General features: G+C 45.9%; 2 protein-coding genes and 1 long non-coding RNA gene across 4 annotated transcripts; all 3 read right to left on the reverse strand.

Moving 5' to 3' along the window:
• Positions 1–1,277: 1,277 nt before the first annotated feature.
• LOC125428787 (zinc finger protein 501-like) lies at positions 1,278–5,060 on the reverse strand. The gene is made up of 4 exons (XM_048489437.1): positions 5,027–5,060; positions 4,177–4,266; positions 1,742–2,933; positions 1,278–1,711 (listed from the first exon to the last, which is right to left on the reverse strand). Exons 1-3 carry the CDS (start codon positions 5,040–5,042, stop codon positions 1,834–1,836), a joined length of 1,206 nt encoding a protein of 401 aa, XP_048345394.1. The 5' UTR covers positions 5,043–5,060; the 3' UTR covers positions 1,278–1,711; positions 1,742–1,833.
• Positions 5,061–5,140: 80 nt separating this feature from the next.
• LOC125428928 lies at positions 5,141–9,714 on the reverse strand. The gene is made up of 3 exons (XR_007243895.1): positions 9,652–9,714; positions 7,232–7,303; positions 5,141–5,174 (listed from the first exon to the last, which is right to left on the reverse strand). It is a non-coding gene; the product is annotated as an uncharacterized LOC125428928 (long non-coding RNA).
• A 2,002-nt stretch (positions 9,715–11,716) lies between these two features.
• LOC125428705 lies at positions 11,717–22,693 on the reverse strand. 2 transcript variants are annotated; one of them, XM_048489257.1, is made up of 6 exons: positions 22,544–22,693; positions 20,134–20,205; positions 17,179–17,305; positions 16,405–16,494; positions 15,573–15,656; positions 11,717–13,234 (listed from the first exon to the last, which is right to left on the reverse strand). In XM_048489257.1, exons 2-6 carry the CDS (start codon positions 20,146–20,148, stop codon positions 11,841–11,843), a joined length of 1,710 nt encoding a protein of 569 aa, XP_048345214.1. In that variant the 5' UTR covers positions 20,149–20,205; positions 22,544–22,693; the 3' UTR covers positions 11,717–11,840. The 2 variants fall into 2 exon arrangements, with proteins under 2 accessions (XP_048345214.1, XP_048345215.1); XM_048489258.1 differs by having other exon boundaries at positions 22,645–22,687.
• Positions 22,694–24,012: the final 1,319 nt, after the last annotated feature.

Consider the following 24,012-nt stretch of genomic DNA (forward strand, 5'->3'; position numbering starts at 1 on the left):
TGAGGACTAAAGCAATGATACTCCCCCTCAATAGCTTTTTGACTTACCACCTTGTGAAAAAAGTGTATATATTCCTTTAAATTTACTTACGAGATCGTTTATCTTGTATATTGGGTCTTTTATGAGGCATTTGGTTTTGCTAGGTCATTTACAATGCAACCATTTGGCCTCGTTAAAGTTGTAAACTGTGTGTTTAGTTTAAGTGGTGTTGAATGGAATTGGCTTTTACAAGGCCCTATTTTAAACCAGACAGATAGACAATTCAACTCTATTTGACACCCAATTGTTTAATTACTGATCAAATGGTCTAGATCAGGGGTGTCCAACTCTGGTGCTTCAGGTGTTCCTGGACTACAATTCCCATCAGCCCCTCTATTTTCCTTTCCTTTTAGTAAAATTTTAACATCTCAGCTGTTCGAGAGTACATAAGAACATAAGAACTAGCCTGCTGGATCAGACCAGAGTCCATCTAGTCCAGCACTCTGCTACTTGCAGTGGCCCACCAGGTGCCTTTGGGAGCTCACATGCAGGAGGTGAAAGCAATGGCCTTCTGCTGCTGCTGCTCCTGAGCACTTGGTCTGCTAAGGCATTTGCAATCTGAGATCAAGGAAGATCAAGATTGGTAGCCATAGATCGACTTCTCCTCCATAAATCTGTCCAAGCCCTTTTTAAAGCTATCCAGGTTAGTGGCCATCACCACCTCCTGTGGCAGCATATTCCAAACACCAAATCACACGTTTAAGCGTGAAGAAGTGTTTCCTTTTATTAGTCCTAATTCTTCCCCCCAGCATTTTCAATGAATGCCCCCTGGTTCTAGTATTGTGAGAAAGAGAGAACAATTTCTCTCTGTCAACATTTTCTACCCCATGCATAATTTTATAGACTTCAATCATATCTGGATAAAGAACCCTGGTTTTGGTACTTTACTGGTAAGGCATCTGGCTGTGGGTAAACTTTTCACACACCTGTGGCTCTTCTGAAAACTATTCCTCAACGTGGCTCTTGCCTCATATATCAGGAAAATAGACAAAGCTATTACCCAGAAGGATTTAAGGTTGGCAGGTGGTTCCCACTACGAAATAGGTATAGAAGTTGGTGTGGCTCGTCTGACAGACAATGTGATCCTCCGCCACCTGCTGAGCGAGTACATTTGGATTCAAATAATTACTCTGCGTTAATTGTCTATGCAGAAGTAATACGTGGCATTGTTTTCTTTTCAGCTAGTCAATGTTATGATGCAAACAGACATAATTAAAATATAGCATGGACACAAAGATTATTAAAATTTATTGCCTACAGTACCCCAAAACCAAACCAAAATGCTGTTGAGTTGTGTCTCCTGCCAGGAGAGAAATGAAATAAAAGAGGAATGCTAATTAGACAACCAGGTGCTCTTAAGTGCTCGCCTATAACTGAATCAGGCCTAGCCTGCATCAGCTGGAACAGGTCTGACAGTGTGTGGCTGGCCCAGGGTCAACCAGCAAACTTCTATGGAAGAATGGCAAGCAGGAATTATGAGTCTGTGACTCCACAGCCTTACCCCTCTCAATGCATTTATTTGTAGTCTGTCTTCCCCACCTCCCAACATGGACTCAAACAGATTTACAATACATAGTATACAACACAATGGAAACCTTTCCCTAGCTTCATTCCTGTGTGTCTGGTATTCACACATGAGTCATTACGTGAATCTTGCTCCATCTTTCCTGCTTGCACAAAGGGTTGTTTAAATATGTCTGCTGGCACAAGAGCTTTGCTTCCTTCTTTCCCCAGTACAGCATGACTTAGCCAGCTTCCTCGAATCAGCTGGAGTTCTTTCCTCTGCTGGCAGCTTTACAAGGTTTCACCTGGATATTCAGTTTGCATCATGCTTGGTTCTGCAGCAGTTTGGAAGTACATAGACTTGTCCCACAGCTGGTGTAAGGTCAGAGGAGACTGGTTAGGTGCAAAGGGATCTTCCCCCATGTGGATTCTTTGATGGGAAGTAAGGTTTACTTTCTGATTAAAGCTCTTTCCACACTCAGAGCATTGGTACGGTTTCTCCCCTGTATGAATTCTGTTATGCAAAGTCAGGGTACCATTCCGGTTGAAGCTCTTTCCACACACCAGGCATGTATAAGGTTTCTCCCCTGTGTGGATTCTTATATGTGACGTGAGGTGGTCCTTTTTCCGGAAGCTCTTGCTGCATGCTGGGCATTTATGAAGTTTCTCTCCTGTATGGATTTTTTGATGGTGAGGAAGGCTGGAGCTGTGACTGAAGCTCTTCTCACGCTCCAAAGACTGATACAGTTTCTCTCTTGTATGCATTACTTGGTGCAAAGCCAGAGTTGTGCTCCGGCTGAAACTTTTTCCACACTCAGGGCATGTGTACGGTTTCTCTCCTGTGTGGATTCTCTGATGCGAAGTCAGATCAGTACTCCACCTGAAATTCTTCCCACACTCTGAACATTTATATGGTTTTTCCCCTGTGTGCACTCTCTGATGGGCAACCAGATGATCCTTCTTTCCAAAGTTCTTGCCGCACTCCAAACATTTATAAGGCTTTTCCCCAGTGTGTACTTGTAGATGGTAAGTCAGTTTTCTGTTGTGACTAAAGCTCTTTCCACATACTGAACACCCATACGGTTTCTCCCCTGTGTGGGTTCTTTGATGGGAAGTGAGGTTTGTGCTCCACCTGAAGGTCTTCCCACACTGCAAACACTCATATGGCTTCTCTTCGGAATGAACTGTTTGGTGTCTCTTGTGGCTAGATTTCTCAGAAAAGGTCTTCCCACACTCCAGACATTTATATGGTTTCTCTCCACCCTGGTTTTCATCCCGTCTTCTTGCTATGGTTTGATTCCCAAGGGGTTCTTTTCTTATTCCAGAATTGTCTCTGGTTACAGAAGCCACAAATGGCTCCCTAGAATTTTCACTGCCTGGCTCACCACCTTCTAAGGAAAAAAATAGAAAATCTGTTAGATAGACAAACTGAGCATTTAATCAGGTAATCAGCCTTGATGCTTCTTTTATCAATATCAAGATCTCCAAGATCCATAATCATTTCAATAGCCTACACTGAGAAATGCGTGTACAGTTCTCAAAGAGATTGCTATCTGAACAATCCAATTAAAACCTTTTTTCAGAAGGCATACCTTTGAAAGCTTTCCCCATCCTGTTTTTCTAATCCAGGTAAGGAATTGATTTCCACAAAAGTAATGAGAGAAAACCCAGACCTTCAGCAAAACCATGGCAGAAAGAGATGTAAAAACTGGAGGAAACCCATTGCTCTGGGAACAGAATTTCCACATAATATGGCCACAGTAGCTGCCACCATTCTCTGGTGAAGTGGCACAGATCAGTTGCCCATTATGACACCTTCCTCAAAATGAATGGAAGCCTCCTCATTCACCAGGTTTCCCTGAACAAGATCATGAATGGGAGTATTCACAGTGGATCTGCCAGGCCAAGGTTCAGAACTTCATTCTTGTCTTTAATTTCAGTGGGTGACCCTGTTGGTCTACAGCAAGTTTTTAGTCCAGTAGCAATTACAGACCAACAAGATTTTGTGAGTGTAAGCTTTCGACTGTCAAAGAGTCCTATTGTCAGACACCTGACGTATCTGATGATGTAACAAGTTTAGATTTGACTCTCAAAAGCATATACCCCCAAAATGTTATTGGGTCTCTAACGTGCTATGAGACTCAAATCCGTTATTCTTCTCTGTGGATACTGAAAATGGTCAGCTTCCTTTTCTACAGACTCAACGGCTAAAGAATTGTGAACATTCTTTTCCTTTTCAGCAAAGGGGTGTGTGTGTGTGCGCGCGCATGCGTGTGCGCATGCGCGGGCATGTGTGTGAGCAGTGGGGAGGGGTGAGGTAGTTGTGAATTTCCTGCATTGTGAAGGAGGTGGACTAGATGACTCTGAAGTACCTTCCAAGTTGATGGTTGGTGTTTCCAAGGAAGGGGACAGAAAGACAAGCTTTTAATTCCTGCACACAACTAAGGTAGGGGTCCATTAAGATCTCTGCTCATGAAACAAAGATGACAAGCATTTCTTTGGAGAGGGGGGAGTCTTGGAGGGGGGGGGGAATACTGTGTCAATGCAAAATGGTAAGACTAAACCCTATCAGAAAAGTTCAGAGTGCCAAGCAATCTCCAAAGCACTCAGACCCACAAACACTAAATTACCCACCTGCTGAACTTTCCCCTTCCTCAAAATAGTGAAGAAGCTGATCTTCCTCTTCTTTCACCCAAAAGTCCAGGTTAGGATTGGGAACGAACCCTTTAAAAATAAAGAGACAGACCAATTACCTTTGATCACAAAATATTCAAAATGCAATAATTTTTTAAAAAATTATTGCATTCAAAAAGAGGATAGAAAGGTAGTTTTCACACAACAGCAGAATAGGGTTTTGTGAAAAGACGCCTTTTACTGAAACTCAAGAATGATCTAGGACCAAGCATATACACTCAAAGCCTGGACCTACCTCCACAGGCTTTGTTGTGATGATATGAGGAAATGGAAGGAGGAGGGGAAAAATAAGTGAGTATTGAGAGAAAGGTGAGGTATATATGAAATAAGTCAATTTGGTCAGTCACATTGAGATTCCCAGTGGAAAGTGGAAGGACAGTCAGAATTCATAAAAATCCTTTCCAACCGTTTGTGGGTGGGTGTTTTTGAAGTGATGTCCAGAGTGCAGCTTTCAATCTTACATGGTGCAAACCCTCATGGGGGCCTAACAGAGGGTTTTGCCATTGCCTGGACTTCCTTGGTGGTCTTCCATCCAAGAAGCACCTAAGCAGGGCCCCATCGTGCCATTGGCTTCTCGGGCTGCTATAAGTGCCTGAGCCTGACAGGCACCCAGTTAGAGATCTTAACCTAACAGGCTGGGCATAAATGGGACAAGATAGATCAAAAGAACATGACAATGACATTCACGCTTGATTAGAAAAGGACTCCTCACATTTCCATGCCGGCGGGTTGGGCGAGCTTCTGTCTTCACCACCACTCCACCATGCTAAGGACAACATGGAAGCCTTACCCAGAGCAGCTTTCATGAGCCCCGTAGTTCTCCAGCCATGACGGTATCAATGAACAAGGCTCTTTGGTCCTGGATCCAGCAGAGCCTAATTCCTCATCGTGGTATTGAAATAATAACACACGTACACTTCCTGGAAAGTTACGATCTCCTGGAAGAAAAAAAGAGCACAAACTGCCTCGCACATAAGCACACCACACACATTTTTAATTATTTTTTCCCCATTTTTATCCCACCAATTTCCCAAAGGGCTCGAGGTGGCTTACAAAATAAATAAAACATAATACAATAGTTAAAAACAATACAAAAATATAGAAATATAGAAATATTAAAACCAGTTTAAACAAGATGGCAAAAAATGTCAAGGCATGAAAAAGCATGTTTGTAGCACTCAGCCGTCGGCCAGAGGATGATTTTTTGACGAGGAAGCATGCCTGGTCAGTCCGACTGAAAAGACGCAGGGAGAACAACTCCTGATCTTGCAGGTCCTGCGGAACTGAGATAAACACAAGGCCTGGATGTCATTGGGGAGTGTGTTCCACTCCGCTGGGGCCAGGGCCTTAAAACCCCTGGCCCGTGTCAATACCAGCTGAACGTCCCTGGGCCTGGTACCACTAGCAAATTCCTCTCCACAGACCAGAGGGGTCTTTGAGGGCAATAAGGGTAGAGGCGGTCTAGCAGATATGCCAGAATATCTCAGAGTTTATAAAGGAGTAGAGCAGGTAATCTGGGACGGAATAATAATTTCAAATATTATCGTAGCAGGATAATTGGAACACGTCTGTTTTTAGAGTTGGCTCAAAGCATAATTTGGCATTCAGAGTTAGAATGGCATTTTATCCAGTATTTTAATACAGTTAAATTAACTAGAGCTCTGGTTGACGGGAACCTGAACTCTGATTGCATATATGCTGCTGGGGATCTGTTTGGTAAAAGTTAAAATACGCTCAGTGCATCCCTCAATCTTGTCTACACCAGTGGCAGGTCTCCGGAGAGTCAGAGTCAGAGTCACTTTCTGCCTGGTTCTTTTAACTGGAGATGCTAGGAATTGAACCTGGTTCCTTCTGCGTGCCAAGAAGCAGCCCCCGCCACTGAAAAAAAAGACAGTCAGCCCCTCAGACACCAGCAGCCTTGACTTCATGGAATGTTTACTGAAGGGTGATGGCCGTCAAATAACAACCCAGCCATCAATAGACCAGAACCCCAATCACCTCGTCCTGTCAGAAGATCAATGGATTCCATGTCTGGCAGCAGGAAAAAGAACAGAGCAGAGATGGGCAACCACGGCTCAGTGGTAGAGAATCTGCTTTGCATCCAGAAGGTCCCCCGGTTCAATCCCCAGCATCCGCAGCTAAAAAATGGGTGAGGTTGAGAGAGAGGGAGAGTAAATGGCCCCCAATAGTCCCCCAGCAAGCTTCCGTGGCTCACAGGGAATTTGAACCGGGGTCTCCCAGCTCCAGTACTCTAACCAACATTCAGAATTCAAAGAATGAACAGGCACAGAAGACCAAGTGAGTATTTGTCAGAGCTCGCCATCTTTGTACTGCACCTAGTACACAGGTGTCAAACTCACGGCCCTCCAGATGTTATGGACTACAGTTCCCAGTTCCCATACAGTTCCCATGATGCATGATGCTGGCAGGGGATGATGGAAACTGTAGTCCATAACCCTTCCTGGAGGGTCACAGTTTGACACCTATGACTTCAAATACATTTTTTTAAAAGAGGCTTTTTTCAAAATTCAAGGTTGGCTGCTGGGGGTTTTCTGGGCTGGGGTCTGGCGGGTTTTGCTCCTAATGTTTCTCTTGCAGTTGCCAGCCATTAACTTGGGCAAAATGTTAGAAAGAAAAACTACGAGACCATGAACAGCCCGGAAAATCCAACTCACCCAGTTGATTCCGGTCATGAATGCCTTTGACAATACTTTATTTTTATGAGATTAAAAGCATCAAAGTGAAGAAAAACTCACTGAGGAGATTCAATGAAAAAGATGCTGGAAATTCTACCTGCTTATTATGGCAGGGAAGAACTAACTGAGGGAAAGGGGAACGCTTCAAGGGAGAGGGCTCCCCCAAAATGTTTCTAAGCTTAAAGAAAATGCTGGAAGAATCTACCATTGTCTGGCCTGTGCAAGCGCAGTCCCGGTGTGTGCCTGCACAGAAGACAACTCGATGAACAACAGTTACAGGTCAGGGCTACACAGTTTACCTGAGAAGGCTGCATACTGGTTCTTTCCACCCCACCCTAATGAGGAGACAATCCAGGGTGCAGCCCCGCTGCCTGCGAAAGAGACAAGAGCACAGATCTGTGGCGGGCATTTTACCATCCTCTCAGCCTCCATAGGTCTAGACCAAATTATTCCCTGATTCCTCCTTTCTTCCCTCTGTTTATTTCCCAGGCCAACTAATAATATCACTTTATTTTCCATTGGTTTTTGAAGGTTATCATGGCAAAATGGCATGTGAGTAAATTCTATCCCATTCATTTATTTGTGTTTGCAGACCAACTGATCATAAGCAAATATAGAAAAAAAACCTACATTGTTTTGAATAATGTAGTTACAATATGAGAATGCCATAGGCAAGAATTTAGTCACTGCAAGTGTTATGGGGTGGGGGGGTGGAGTCAACATCTGCTAACAATTCAGCTACAATCTTTACATCTGGAGCTGGAGTCCATTTCTACGTGGACTTCTCTCCAGCAGTAGTGTATGCATTATAGTCAATAATGATATACCAAATTATATCAAGTTTCCCAGATTTACTATCGCAAAGCCTCTCAGGGAAAGAAGAAGAGTGAGTTTTGGATTTATATCCTCCCTTTCTCTCCTGTAAGGAGACTCAAAAGGCCTTACAATCTCCTTTCCCTTCCCCACCCCCCACAACAAACACCCTGTAAGGTGGGTGGGGCTGAGAGAGCTCCAAAGAACTGTGACTAGCCCAAGGTCACCCAGCTGGAATGTTAGAGCTTCTTAAAGCTAATCTGGTTCCTGGGCCAAGCTCCACCCAGCTCAAGTGTCCCAGAGCAGGGAATGCAAACCCAGTTCTCCATAGATTAGAAGCACTATGCTCTTAAGTGTACATTCACACTGGCTCCCCTTTGGCAAACCTGCTACACATAGTTTCTTCCAATGTAGCTGCTAGGCAATGAAACCACGAGTGATGGGACTGGGTCATGGAAACTTACAAACTGCAGATAAAGTCTTTGGGGCTGAAAAACCCAAATAATATAGGAAGCAACCCCCCATGCTCTGCAGCATGTTCTCCATTGTCAAAATGCAGCATGCTTGATTTTAATCAATTGCCATAATGAGGTACATTCCATTTGCTTAAGAGATATCCTCCCAGTACTCAATCAAAACTGCTTCTCCAGATTACAGTCCACCACTCCTAACCATTAAACTACACCACCCTGATGCTCAATCTCCAAAACCATCTAGTCCCGCCCAATGCTAATTATATCTCCCTAAGCAGATATCAAATCTTTACCTACTCTTAATAGTGGACTTCATGACAATGTGGTCATTTAGGGTTGCTGCCCCCCACCCCACTAGCTGGTGATGGGGGCGGGGGGCAGGTGCAGGTCGGTTGCCTGATCCTGGAGATTTGGGAGTGGACCCTAGGGAGAACAGGGACCTCAGTGAGAAACAGTGCCCTACAGTCAGAGGTGGGATCCAACCAGTTCTCACCACTTCTCTAGAAGTGGTCACTAATTTTTTCTGAGTGCCCAGAAGGGGTTACTTTAAAACCGGCCTCCCTGCCCAATAGGGAAGAAGAGAAGAAGAGTTTGGTTATATCCCCCTTTCTCTCCTGCAGGAGACCTCAAAGGGAGCTTACAATCTCCTTGCGCACTTCCTCCTCACAATAGAAACACCCTGTGTGAGGTGGAGGTGGGGGGCTGAGAGCCTCTAAGAAGCTGTGTGACTAGGCCCAAGGTCACCCAGCTGGCTGTGAGTGTGCGAGTGCTCCAGGCTAATCTTTGAATTCCCCAGATAAGCCTCCACAGCTCAGGCGGCAGAGTGGGGAATCAAACCCGGTTCCTCCAGATTAGATACACGAGCTCTTAACCTCCTACGCCACTGCTGCTCCTGGAGGCGCGTGTGTGCGGCACTGCCACTGTTTGAATCCCACCACCATCGGAACCTGTTATTTAAAATTTTGGATCCCACCACTGCCTAGAGTCCACCCCACAAAGCATCCAATTTCTCGAGGGGTTATTGATATCTGTCGTCTGGAGATGGGCCATAATTCCAGGAGTCTCCAAGTCCCTCCTGGAGGCTGGCACCCCTAATTGTCATAATCCCTCAGGTCAGGACGAGGACCACCTCGCAGCCAATCTGCTTTTCCAACATACCGTGTCCCTCCCACCCCCCAAACGTGGAAACCCTCACTGGAACACTGCGCTGCAAATCCTGCTGTATAGCCTGCCCGGTCAGCAATCCGAAAGGAACAGCACTGGTGACTGGACTACACTGCATGGCTGGTGTAAACTCTCCTTTTGGAATTAAACGGGACGGAGACACCCCTTGCTTTCCCGCCCCCCCCCCGCCTTCCTCAGCCCCACGGCCTCCCATTCAGCTTTGCCCTTCCTTGTGCAACCCCCTCCCCAAATGCGCCCGCATAACCCACTAGATCGCGGGGAAGACGCCAATGCTGCCTGCAGAGAAATCAGGCTCTTTCCCATCAGAGGAGGCGGGGCAGGAAGTGGCGGAGTCCATTCATATTGTCCCCCGTCCCTTTTCTTTGTCCCTCCTACCTGCCTTTCTAGGAACTGGGACTCCCTTCCTTTAACCCGGTCCCCCCACCGGGCGAGATAAGCGCCCCGGCGCGTTTTTACGCAGCAGAAACGCTCGCTCCAGATCCCCCTGGATAGAGGGGGCGGGGCAGGGCGGGGAGTTTGAGTCGGTGGGTGGGAGCACAAACCCCTCATCTCCCGGAATTTCCCAACCCAGAGTTGTCAACCATCCTCCCTAATCTAGCCCTTCCCCAGGAAAGTGGTAATGAACTAGATCTGTCTTTCTGGTGATGCCCATTCCTATCTCTGCTGCCCTGGGTGGGACCGAACAGGTGTTTGAATGAAGAATCGCTCCTACTGATGGACTTTGAAAGATTTGGTTGGTTGTGCAGATTTTTTAAAATGTTGCTCTCCACCACGGCACAAGAATCTACACTGTGAAGCGGTGGCAATCATTTTGTGGATGACCCCACCTCCTCCAGGTGGGGCCTGCACATTTCCCAGGACTACAGCTGATCTCCAAACAATAGAGATCAGGGAAAGTGATCGTACCCAACTGAAATATCTCCCCCCCCCTCTAAATTCTGGTCTCCCCAAGCTCCACCCTCCAAATCTCCCAAGAATGTCTCAACTCAGAGCCCATAACCCTAGGTTTGTACTACGCATTCATTTGTTCACAACGTGTGCATTAAGAACAACTTCAGTGTCCACTGCACAGGGATTGAGCATGTATCAATTGTAATTTGTGATCAGGGCTGGTAACAGCTTGTGTTCTCAGGGGTTTGGGGGGGGGGGCTTTTCCTTTTTGTACTTTTGATAAGGCAGCCACTTGGATCAAAATCTTTGAAGCCCTTCATACAGTATCAGAATTCTTCTGAGAAGATGCAACTTGTTCCTGTCAGCCAGTCCCATGGAAACAACATCTGCTATTAAAGTCAGCATCAGATGCTATTTGCAAACTCTGCGCTGTAGAATTTAAGTGCGAGGGCCATATGGGTTTCAACTCCAGGTGCCAACTATGAATCTACTTTTTTAAAAAAATTCAATCCACAGAACTCAGGGCCATATACATAGTTCTGTCACCCTCATATTATCCTTAAATGACAATTCTCCTCTATGAGGAGAACCAGTCAGAAACCTGCATTTTGTAAAGCACAAGGAGGGGGATAGACGGTGTTTCGTACTGTGCTGTAACAGGATTTAATTGAAGAAAAGTCAACTTAAAGAAACAGACGTTTTCTCTGGGAAACAGAGGTTTTCTCTGGTGAATTTTTCATATTTGAAAATATTCCATTTTGCTGTATCCTCTGTCATCTTCCTCTCACCCTACCAGAAGATGGTTACATAGTTAATGCTGATGGATGGTGGATGTCAAAGGGAACCTGTAACTTGGAATTTCCCCCCAAAATGAATAGAAAAAGAAGATGCTGAGCTCTGACCCCGTCAACAATAATTGTGGGAAAAGTTGGAAGAAGCCATCCAGCCAAGGAGCTCGGCAGGATGCTCAGGGGAGTGGAAAGAGATCAGGTTGAGAGGAGTGAAATTTCTCCTGCACTCTTATGAGGCTGTAAAACCTAAAAGAGATGCTGATTGCCAATATTTTTTTTGGGGGGGGGGGAATCAAATCCCTTTCAAACCTCTGCATCAATTCGTTATATTATAACAGGAATTAGAAGAAGTGGTTGAGCTCAATGAGATTTCTCATCTTTTAAAAAAAAGGTTAAAAAAATAGAGACATGTTTATTAACAAAATGTTCATTAACTTATAAACATAAACTTCTGGTATTGAGAGCCAGCGCGGTGAAGTGGTTAAGAGCAGGTGGATTCTAATCTGGAGAACCGGGTTTGATTCCCCACTCCTTCATCTGAGTGGCGGAGGCTTATCTGGTGAACCAGATATGTTTCCATACTCCTACATTCCTGCTGGGTGACCTTGGGCTAGTCACAGTTCTCTCCAAACTCTCTCAGTCCCACCTACCTCACTGCTGTGTCTGCTGTGGGGAGGAGGGGAAAGGAGCTTGTAAGCCACCTTGAGTCTCCTTACAAGAGGTGGGGGTATAAAACGAAACTCCTCTTCTTTTACTTATTCAGAAACTCCCTCGCTCTCATAGGAGTCGCTCTCGGAATCTGACTCCAGGGGGATCTTCATTGAGGAAGTTTCATTGTCTTCCTGGAGAAAGTCAAGATCCCAGAACTGCTTCTCCTTCTCCATCACGTGCTGGACGAAGCTGCTCCACATCTCTGGGGTCACGGCACGCACCCCTTGCACAAATAATTTCTTGACATCCTTCAGTTTGAAAGTGGTGTTGTTAAGTGCCACATGTCCTTTTATGTAACTCCACACCAACTCTATGGGGTTCAACTCCGCATGATAAGGAGGCAGTCGGAGCACTTGATGCCCGGCGGCGATAGCCATCTCGTCTGCGCGATACCGAACAAATCGGTACTTTTCCCTTTGCACCAAAAGAAGCAGTTCGGGCTTCACTTGCTCATGCACCCAAGAGATGCCCTTCTCTGTCAGCCACGTCCTAATGGTGTCCTTTCTGGACCGAGTCGTCGGGATCTTATCGGACTTCACTGAGTGATAAGAGGCGTTGTCCATCACAATGACACTTTCCGGGGGCAGCTTAAGCAGCAACTCAGCAAACCATTTTTCAAAGTTGTCCCCACTCATTTCCTGATGGTAATCGCCTGTTGTTGTCTTCGACTTAAACAGAAGTAATGCATCCTCCACAAAGCCTTCCTCGCTCCCACAGTGAGCGCAAATCAAGCGACTACCCTTGCCAGATGGATCTTTGAGTCCTGTCGGCAAGTTCCTGGGGAAGAAGGCATCCTTTTCTGACGTCCCGGTTTGATCCTGCCAACATTTTGCGGCTGTGTGTCCTGCGTTCACCCACGTCTCATCCAGGAAAAAAATCTTCCTCCCCTCTGAACGGAAATGGCGAATCTTTCTCAGGTAACGATGCCTCCAAGCTACGACGTCAGGTTTGTCAGTCAAAGTGCAATTCCTATGTCTGCGATTGTAGGCAAAGCCAATGTCTCTCAAAATGCGGTGCAATGTCGTTTTGGAAATGCAAGGCAGATCCGGGTCGCTGTTGACATCATTGAGTATTTTATTCAGTGTGGGTGGTTCGTTTTTGAAGAAATACTTGTGTACAATACCCCTGATGGCGCAGCAAGAAATACTGTCACATTTCACGTCCCTCCTCTTTGTCTCGGATCTGCGAGGGCGTTTCTTGCCCGGCGTCCCAAGAACTCCGCCAGTTGTGTGCCACAGTTTCTTTGCCCTGTGGATGGCCGCAGAAGGCATGCCGGTTAACCTTGAGGTTTCTTCCGCACATTCCTCGACAGTGAGGCTCGGGTGCTTTTCCCTGATGCGTGAATACACATTGAGGATTATTTGCTGAGTCTGGCTTCTAATTGTCTGACCTTTGCGATGCAATTTAAAATAACACTGAGGAGATTTCTCTGCAGCGTCTGAAAAGCGGTTGAAAAGAAAATGTGAGTTGTAGAATCACAGAGCTGGAAGAGACCCCCAAAGGCCATCAAGTGCAACCCTCTGCCGTGCAGGAACACACAATCACAGCACTCCTGACATCCATCCATCCAGCCTCTGTTTAAAAACCTCCAAAGAAGGAGACTCCACCACTCTCCTGGGCAGTGAATTCTGCTGTAGAACAGCCCCGAGTCAACACTATGGCACCCATAATATCTAATTTGTTTCTGTTTGAGCTTCACACACACATATGCAAACAGCCTTTCCTATTAAGCTTGTAAGGTTATGGAACGTAACACCACAACCAAAGCTTATACTTATTTTATTGGTCTCTAAGGTGCTATGGGGCTCAAATCTGCTATTCTTTTCTGTAGATACTGAAAATGGTTTGCTTCCTCTTCTCAGTGGCTGAAGAATTGTGGCAATTCTTTTCCTGTCCGGGAAGAAAGGGGAAATCCCAGAGACTGGAAACAGAAAAAGGGTGCTCCAAGCACCATGGAGGAAAAGAACTGTAACAATTTAAAATGTATGTGTGTTTCTTTAAAAGGAGAGGTAAGTGGTAGAAGGAAGTGGGGGGTGAAACTGAGAGAGTCAGTCCATGCTAAACTGGAAGAGAGTGTTAGTCTGTGCTAAACTGGGAGCATCTGTGCTAAACTTGTATCGTTGTCAGGGGTCCCAGCCTCACTTTCGCCAGGAGAGCATGCCTGTCAGGAACGGAGCCTGGTGGTTAGGGAACACTCCTGTGTAACCTGATTGATATGCAACTTCATTGATATGTAAAGGATCTTTCTCTTCCTCTCTCCTCTGATGTTTACAGCTGTGACACAGACCGTAGATCAGTAGGCTAGTGACCCTGGCGAGCCATTCTTCAGGGAAACAGGATGTGCCTGTTGGCCTGGGGAGAGGGCGAGCCAGGTGGCTGCATCTATCTCTATTGTGGCCTTGAGGTGCCTAAACCTCCAAACAACTCTTTTCACACTTCCTCTGGGAAAGCAGGCGGGGGGGCTGGGTGAGGATAAAGGGACCCAGGAAAGCCCGGTTGGGCAGAACTGGCTTTCTCAAGCTGGGTGCTTTGCTGCCTTCCAATAAACACCACTGATCAAGAATCCAGAGTCTGTTCATTGGTTAAAGGTCCAAGACCTAACAGTGCCTGAGCACATATAACTAGAGTCCACCAGGATGCCTCAGAGCTGGGTGATGGAACCTGGCTGAGGGTGGAGAGAGGCAACAGACCAGGGGAAACCAGAGGAGAGGGCTTCTCCCAGGGAGTCAGGGGAGATGGCTCTCTTCAGCCTGCCCAGCAGAGGTGGGGAATTAGGGGCAGGGTGAAAGCCCAAGCAGACCCAGATTGAACCCTCGTCAGCACAGCTATCATGTGGACTAGCAGCAGCTGACCTCACACAGGTGAAAGGAGGATTAGGGAGAGATTTCAGAGAAAGCAGCACCTGGGGCTTGGAGAAGGGATAGGAATGGCGACAAAGCGAAGACAGACAGGAGGAGGAGCCAATCCCAACGCCCCAGGGTGAGCTCGTTCCAGGCTTTGGCAACCCCCTTAAAAAGAGCCAGAGTCTGAGACCTGGGGGGGGAAGTTTTTAGACAATGGAAAGGGGATGCCAAGCATAGTCGGATATGCATTCTAGACTTTCAGAAAGTTGATTTCAGTAAACATAGGAAACTACTGAGTGTCATCCCATGGTTAAGAATACTAAAAGAGGAGGGTGTGCCTGATGGACTGGCAAGGACTAGTGAGGGAGTGCATCTAATCTTCCCATCATCCACTATTTGCTCTATTTATCTAACAGCCCCCCCATAGTATCCTTCCTTTTTCTGTTTCATTCCTTCTCACTACCCGTCTGCTTTCCACAGCATTTGAAAAGCGCGCTTCCACTCTGTTGGCCATTGTTTCACTTGAAGGAAATGTCTCTGAACAAGGCAGGTTTCGCCGATAATCACTCAAGGCAATATAAATGCTCTCTTCTCAAAGTACCATGTTTAATACTGCACAAAATGATGGTCTTGATGAGGGCTGAGCTTAAAAATGATTAATGCTCATAAAAATTTGGAACTGTTTTCATCAGTGGAAACATCCAACTTTTATTTCTGCTGCCACACAAATAATCACACTTAGATCTTTCGGTGGAAAAGGGTATAGCGGACCAGAATAAAGCCATGTGGGGATGTCCACCATTAGAACAGGCAGCCTGGCAAATAAAACTGCATCGTGGAGCAGATTAAACACTACCAGAGAAAGGCAAAACATTTACAAGCAGCAACTCCAGTTTCCACCTGCAGGGTCACCATTCACCTCTGAGCACTTACCTGTCACGGTCTCCACTTCTGTGCAATCCCTGACAGAGGGATCTTCCTCTTCTTTGAACCAGGAGATCAGGTCAGGCTTGGGAGCTTTTTAAAAAGAAGAACAAAAAGAGACCTGGCTAGAGACCACTCAGGCATTTCAAAGAAACATTTCGTGCCCCAATCCCAACGATATGGTCGCCATCTTCAAGCATTTGAAGGGCTGTCATGTAGAGGATGGCGTGGAGTTGTTTTCTGTGGCCCAGAAAGTCAGACCAGAACCAGTGGGTGGAAATTCAATTAAAAGAGTTTTGGGCTAAACAATAGGAAGAACTTCCTTACAGTTTCAGCAGTTCCTGGAAGGAATTTTCCTTCAGGCCAGATTGGCCAGGGATCCGAGAAGACCCTTCCTCTGGGCAGGGTCACAGGGACACACTCTCTCTCTCTCTCTCTCTCTCTCTCTCTCTCTCTCTCCCTCTCTCTCTCTCTCTCTCTCTCTCTCTCTCTCCCTCTCTCACTCTCTCTCTCTCTGTGCATGCACGTGCACGCAATGGGGGGCAGGGTGAGGTAGTTGTGAGCAGGAGGTGGACTAGATGAATCTTGAGGTACCTTCCAAGTTGATGGTTGGTGTTTCCAAGGAAGGGGACAGAAAGACAAGCTTTTAATTCCTGCACACAAATAAGTCCATTACGATCTCTGCTCATGAAACAAAGATGCCAAGCCTTTCTTTGGGGGGAGTCTTGGAGGGGGGGGATACTGTGCCATGACAAAATGGTAAGACTAAACCCTGTCAGAAAAGTTCAGAATGCCAAGCAACCTCCAAAGCACTCAGACTCACAAACACCAAGAGACCCACCTGCTGAACTTTCCCCTTCCTCGAAATAGTGAAGAAGCTGATCTTCCTCTTCTTTCACCCAAAAGTCCAGGTTAGGATTGGGAACGAACCCTTTAAAAATAGACAGACCGATTACCTTTGTTCACAAAATATTCAAAAAAACTTTTTTAAATTATTGCATTCAAAAAGAGGATAGAAAGGCAGTTTCCACACAACAGCAGAATAGGGTTTTGTGGGCCTTACTAGCTCAACAACGCTCCAGATTTCGGACCAAGCATATACATCTGACCTACCTCACAGGCTTGTTGTGATGGTAAAATGGAAGTCAGGAAAATTATGTAAGCCATTGAAGAGAAGGATAAGGTATATATGAAATAAGTGAATGTAGTCAGTCACATTGAGATTCCCAGTGGAAAGTGGAAGGACAGTCAGAATTCATAAAATCCTTTCCAACCTTTTGGGTGTGTTTAAGTGACATTCAGTTGCAGCCAACTTACGGCAAACCCTCATGGGGGGCTAACAGAGGGGGTTTGCCATTGCCTGGACTTCCTTGGTGGTCTCCCATCCAAGCACTAAGCAGGGCCCGACCCTGCTTCGCTTCGGAGCGCAGGCTAGCCTGAGCCACCCCAGTTAGAGATCTTAACCCTAACAGGCTACATAAATGGGACAAGATAGATCAAAAACATGACAATGGCATTCACGTTGATTAGAAAGGACTCTCACATTTCCGTGCCGGCCGGTTGGGCGGCTTCTGTCTTCACCACCTACCAGCCAAGGACAACATGGAAGCCTTACCCAGAGAAGCCATGAGCCCATAGTTCTCCAGCATGACGTCAATGAACAAGGCTCTTTGGTCCTGATCCAGCAGAGCCCACTCCTCATCGGTGAAATACACGTACACTTCCTGGAAAGTTACGATCTCCTGGAAGAAAAAGAGAAACTCCCTTGCACATAAGCACACCACACACATATGCCAGAATATCTCACTTTACGAGAAAACTACCAGACTATGGCCTAACAATATGGGAAACCCACATCAGCCAGTTGATTCTAGCCATGAAGGCCTCCAACGACACAGAGTTTAAATACATACAAAACATTTTTAAAATTGCTTAGGAAAAAGAGATCATTGAGGAAGTAACAAACAAAACAAACAAGTCTTCACCCAAAGAAGTCTTCAGAGTAATGTAAAGGGGCTCCATGTGAGAAACTATTTTTGTTGGGTTAGATTTCATTTCTGAAGGATGTGTTCTTCTGCATTTTAAAATTCTGGGTTTTTTAAAACTTTATTATCATCTCTGTATTGCCAAAGGCTTTCACAGCTGGAATCAACTTGCTGTTGTGAGTTTTCTGAGTGTGTGGCCATGAGTGGGAAGTTTAATGTTTTGCTTGCATCTATGGCTGGCATAATCAGAGGTATGCCACGGTATTTACCATGACCTGCCTCTAAAGATGCCAGCCATAGATTCAGGTGAAACATTAAGAGTAAAAACTACCAGACCACGGCCATACAGCCTGGAAAACCCACAATAGCCAGCATCCTCTTCTTTCCCTACCCTGTGCTGTTTCTAAACTGAAATGTGATTTCCCCTCATTTTTATGATTATTTTCAAAAGTAAGCAACTTCTCAGATATCTGCAGTCAGTCAGTTCTCCAGTGACCAATCAGAACTCCAGCTATGCAAAAGTCCCACCAGGCTCTGCCCACATTCTCAAAACACTTGGCACGTGACCTTGTGCACATGGGTAGGATTTTGGGGGAACCTTCATGGACTCTCTAAAGAACATCCTAAGGATCCTAAGAAAATTCTATCAAAATAAATATGTCTATCATAACCACAGCACAACAAGTATAACAAAAATATGTCTGAGCATCTCCTGTGGCCACATGTATATGCAAGAATGTGTTTTGCTCTGTATTTTAAAACTCCTAACTCCCATCTATTTATTAACCAACTGCATGTGCATTGAGTGCTCTCCCCAACATACACACAGACTTTGTTTTGTTTCTTTTCTATATATTTCTACATATTTTGTTTATTTTCTATGTATTTGGTCTTGAGATGGGGAGATGTATATCATAGGCTGGAATAGAGTCATTTTATTAGTCGCCATCTGTAGATACAATCTAGGTTTTTATTATTAATTTCACAGTAGAGTTTTTGTATTATTGTATTATTTATTGCTTTTAAATGGTTGTAAGCCACTCTGGTTGGGAATGGGCAGGATATAAATACAAGACAATAAATAAATTCACCTGTGGGCAGCATAAACCCAAATCTATTGAACCTCTTGTCATTTTTCTGAAGCTGTTTCACTGTGGTAATGTGCTGCCCAACAAATGCGTCACAGGACATAACTCAAACGCATAACCTACAATGCACTCAACTCGGGACTAGGGCTCTCCTCTACTACAAATGCAGCAAAGTCCTTCTTAACTTTGTTCCATTTCCAACAAATTAGATTCATCAGAGATCGTAGCACATCTAAAGTTGCTGGCAAGTCTCAACTAACTCATAGGCCCCTTCCACACATGCAGAATAATGCACTTTCAATCCACTTTCAATGCACTTTGCAGCTGAATTTTACTGTGCAGAATATCAAAATCCACTTGCAAACAATTGTGAAAGTTGACTGAACGTGTGCTATTCTGCATGTGTGGAGGGGCCATAGTGACCCCATGAAGTTCCACCTTATGAGGTTTTCAAGGCAAAAGATGAACAGAGGTGGTTTGCTGTTCCCTTCCTCTACATAGCAGCCTCTGCCTTTCTTGGTGTCTAACAAACCCTATTTAGCTTCCAAGCTCTGATGAGATCAGATTAGTCTGGGCTATCTCATTATCTGGAAATGGTGCCGGAGACGGAAATGTCTCGGTGTTGCAACCCCACGCACCTGGGGGCAGAGCAGAAGAGACAGACATCCTCCGTGAGGTGCTTTTATAAGCACTGAGGCCGGGGCCGGGCTCAGAGGTGTGTGTGGACATGCCCCCGAGCCCTGCCCCCAGCCTCAGTGTTTATAAAAGCACCTCTTGGAGGACGGCAGTCTCCAGAGGGGGAGGGCAGAAGCCAGGGCTGCTGGCTGCCAGGCTTCTGGGAGAGGTGGGGGGGGGGGCATCCCTGGCCTTGGGCATCCTTGGCCCTGCCCACATTGATGACACCATGGGCGGGGCCAAAAAAGTCCAAAGACAACAAAGCAGCAGGACTTCTGCTGCCTCATCATCTTCGCACTAGACCTAGTCACGTGGGGGCCTATTTTGCACCCCCCACGTGACCAGATTAGTGGCGCCCGGGGACAGGGGTTACCCCCCGTCCCTGGGCAGATCGCCGGACTATTACAGCAGTTCCACACAGCCCGGAAAACCCACATCACACGATTGATTCAGGCCGTGAATGACTTCAGCAGTATGTTTTTAAAAGAGATTGGAAGCATCAAAGTGAAGAAAAACTCACTGAGATTAACTGAAAGAGATGCTGAAAGTTCTACCTGCTACCGTGGCAGTGAAGAACTAACTGAGGAAAAAGGGAACACCATGCCTTGGAGCATGTGAAAGTTAATGGGGAAAATGGTCACTGGCACACTTCAAGGGAGAGGGCTCCCCCAAAGTGTTTCTAAGCCAAAAGAAAATGTTGGAAGAATCCTCCGTTGTCTGGCCTGCACATGCAGAGTCCAGGTGCAAGCGCAATCCTGGGGTGTGCCTGCACAGAAGACAACTTGATGAATGACAGTTACTGGTCAGGGCTACACAGTTTACCTGAGAAGGCTGCATACTGGTTCTTTCCACCCCACCCTAATGAGGAGACGATTCAGGGTGCAGCCCCGCTGCCTGTAAAAGAGACAAGAGCACAGATCTGTGGTGTGCATTTTACCATCCTCTCAGCCTCCATAGGTCCTAGACCAAATTATTCCCTTATTCCTCCTTTCCTCCCTCTGTTTATTTCCCAGGTCAGCTAATAACATCACTTTCTTCTCAATAAAGGTTAGCATGGCAAAATGGCATGTCAGCGAATTCCATCCCATTCATTTATTTGTGCTCACAGACCAACTGGTCATAAGCAAATACATAAGAAAACAAACTACGCCATTTTGAATAATGCAGTTATGATAGGAGAATGCCATAGGCAAGAATTTAGTTTATTGGGGGGGGGGGGTCAACATCTGCTAGCAATTCAGCTGCAATCTCTACATCTGGAGCTGGGATCCATTTCTGTGTGGACTTCTCTCCAGCAGTAGTGTATGCATTATAGTCAATAATGATATGCCAAATTGCATCTAGTTTCCCAGATTTAGTATCGCAAAGCCCCTCAGGGAAAAGCATTCCTGCAAACCTGCCAGACAATTCCCCCAATGGTAGTCCATTTAATGTAGTTGCATCTGAGGGTATAAAAAAATTCACTGAAGCAATCTCAGAATCACTTGCTATAATCTTTGAGAACTCCTGGCGAATAGGAGCAGTCCCAGCAGACTATAGCAGAAATAATGTTGTCCCCGTCTTCAAAAAGGGGAAAAAAGAGTACCCAAACAATTACTTCCCAGTCTGCCTGACACTGATACCAGGAAAGATTATAGAACAAATCACTATAAGGACCATCAGTAAGCACTTGGAAGGGAACACTGTGATCACTAACAGTCAACATGGGTTTCTCAAAAACAAATCACCCTAGACTATTCTTATCTCTTTTTTTGACAGTGTGACAAGTTTGGTAGACGAAGGAAATATGGTGGATGTAGCACACCTTGACTTCAGTAAGGTCTTTGACAAGGTCATGATATTCTTGCAAACAAGCTGGTAAAATGTGGGCTACACATTAGATCAGGGGTCTGCAACCTGCGGCTCTCCAGATGTTCATGGACTACAAATCCCATCAGCCCCTGCCAGCATGGCCAATTGGCCATGCTGGCAGGGGCTGATGGGAATTGTAGTCCATGAACATCTGGAGAGCCGCAGGTTGCAGACCCCTGCATTAGATGAATTAAACCCAAAGGGTATTCACCATGCCCTACAAGGAGAGACTTAGGGAGCTGGGTAAGTTCAGTTTGGAGAAGAGAAGGTTGAAGGATGACATGATAACCATGTCTGAATATTTGAAGGGATGTCATGTTGAAGAGGGGCAAGCTTACTTTCTAAAGCTCGAGGGACTAGGACAAGGATTAATGGATTTAATGTACAGGAAAAGAGATTCCACCTAAAGGGCTGTTTGACAGTGAAATGTTCTGCTTTGGAGAGTGGTGGAGTCTCCTTCTTTGGAGGTTTTTAGACACAGGCTGAATGGCCAACTGTCAGGAGTGTTTTGATTGTGTGTTCCTGCTTGGAAGGGATGGCTCTTATGGTCTCTTCCAACTTTGTAATTCTATATTGAGATGGCACTAGCTTATACTTTGGCCTTTTCAACCAGTCATAGTATGAACAAATAGGTTGAGGGCTACAAGGTTTTGCGAATCAGAGCTCTCACCATCGGGAAAAGGTGCCACAGGACTCGAATCTAATGGCAGACCAACATGGCCATCCAGTAAAGCATATTAGACACTTAGTCTGGCTGATGCACTAAAGGCAAGGGAGACATTTTTGTGTGCCAGGAGCTGGTGGATTCCCAAAAGCAAAGAAAAGTTCTGTCAGGGTACCTTAAGAGTTGAAAACCACAGCTGTCAGCCTGTATTAAATTCTGGTGCACCTTCATCTGCTAAAATGCAGACATTGTAACGTGGGGCTCTGTTAACCCTCTCCTCCCCCCAATCTTCAACGTGGTACTCTTTATTTATTTAATCTCAGAGCTGGAAGAGATGAAGAAGGGTTTTGGATTCATACCCCACCTTTCTCTCCTGCAAGGAGACTCAAAGGGGCTTACAAACTCCTTCCCCTTCCTCTCCCCACAACAGACCCCTTATGAGGTAGGAGGGGCTGAGAGAATTCTGAGAGAACTGGGACTAGTCCAAGGTCACCCAGTTGGCTGCATGTGTAGGAGCAGGGAACAAATCCAGTTCACCGGATAAGAGTCTGCTGCTCTTGTGGAGGAGTGGGGAATCAAACTCAGTTCTCCGAATCAGAGTCCACCACTCCTAACCACTACACTACACCACCAAAGTCATCAAGTCCCACTGAATCCTAGTGCAGGAAATGCAACTATAATATCCCCACCCCCAGCGGATATCCAATCGATACTTACTCTTAACAGTCTCGTATTCAGCGTTCCCCTCCCGCTTTCGCCTTCATTGCTTTGCTTTATTTCTGCAACCCCCCCTACCCAAATGTGCCCGCATAACCCACTAGATCGCGGGGAAGACGCCAATGCTGCCTGCAGAGAGATCAGGCTCTTTCCCATCAGAGGAGGCGGGGCAGGAAGTGGCGGAGTCCATTCATATTGTCCCCCGTCCCCTTTCTTTGTCCCTCCTACCTGCCTTTCTAGGAACTGGGACTCCCTTCCTTTAACCCGGTTCCCCCACCGGGCGAGAAAAGCGCCCCGGCGCGTTTTTACGCAGCAGAAATGCTCGCTCCAGATCCCCCTGCATAGAAGGGGCGGGGCGGGGCGGGGGGTTTGAGTCGGTGGGTGGGAGCACAAAACCCTCATCTCCCGGAATTTCCCAACCCAGAGTTGTCAACCATCCTCCCTAATCTAGCCCTTCCCCAGGAAAGTGGTAATGAACTAGATCTGACTTTCTGGTGATGCCCATTCCTATCTCTGCTGCCCTGGGTGGGACCAGACAGGTGTTTGAATGAAGAATCCCGTTTCTTTTAGAGGTGAGAATGCCGATCATGAGGCTTTTTAACCCCCCCCCCCCTCACAACACTCTGGGGGGGAAATGTAGAGCAAGGGTGACCCGATGCGGAGCCCCTGGGTGCCATGCATCTTCTGGTTCTTGTGTGGCACCTGCTAAGAAGTTAAGCTGTGGCAATCTTTTTGCAGCTGGCTCCATCTCCTGCAACAGTCATTTTATTGTGAAATGGGATTTTAATTGTTGGTCACTTCCATGAACTCACAAGGGGAGGGGAGGGGGTATAAAATCAATCAATCAATCAATATAAATAAATAAAAACCTGTTCTACTGTAATATTATATTTTATATGTTTGTAAGCTGCCCTGAGCCTGATTCCAGCTGGGAACAGATGGGATAGAAATCAAATAAAATTAATTAATTTATTAATTAATTAAATGTTGGGATCACACTGTCAAAAATTTTAGTTCTCAGTTGAGAACAATATATCTTTGATTTACCTCTCGGAGTTAAATATGAGTTACACTTAAACCCCAGAGTGACAGTGGTAACATATAGCAGGCTGTACATATATCTTGTAGCAATTACATTGATCTAGGAATGTATCTCAGTCACTTAGATACAATCCCCCTGACATATCCCTAATATAAAGAGTCAGCAAACTTCTGAATACCAAAACTGGGAGGCAATGGCGGGTGAAGACCGTATCTAAGCCCTGTTTGTTCAGCCCTGCAGGGTAAGTAGTTGGCCGTTGTATGAGACAGGATGCTGGACTCGTTGGACCACTAACTAGTCTGATCTAGCAGGGCTCTTCTCTTCTCCAGAATTGGAAAAGCAGAAGAATTCCCTCTACAGGCAGCTCTCTTCTCTCTTCCTGAGGATCCTGGAAGATCCTTGGTATCTGGTATCCATTCATTTCCAA

The sequence above is a fragment of the Sphaerodactylus townsendi genome, linkage group LG03, assembly GCF_021028975.2.
Source record: "Sphaerodactylus townsendi isolate TG3544 linkage group LG03, MPM_Stown_v2.3, whole genome shotgun sequence".
Classification (NCBI taxonomy): domain Eukaryota; kingdom Metazoa; phylum Chordata; class Lepidosauria; order Squamata; family Sphaerodactylidae; genus Sphaerodactylus; species Sphaerodactylus townsendi.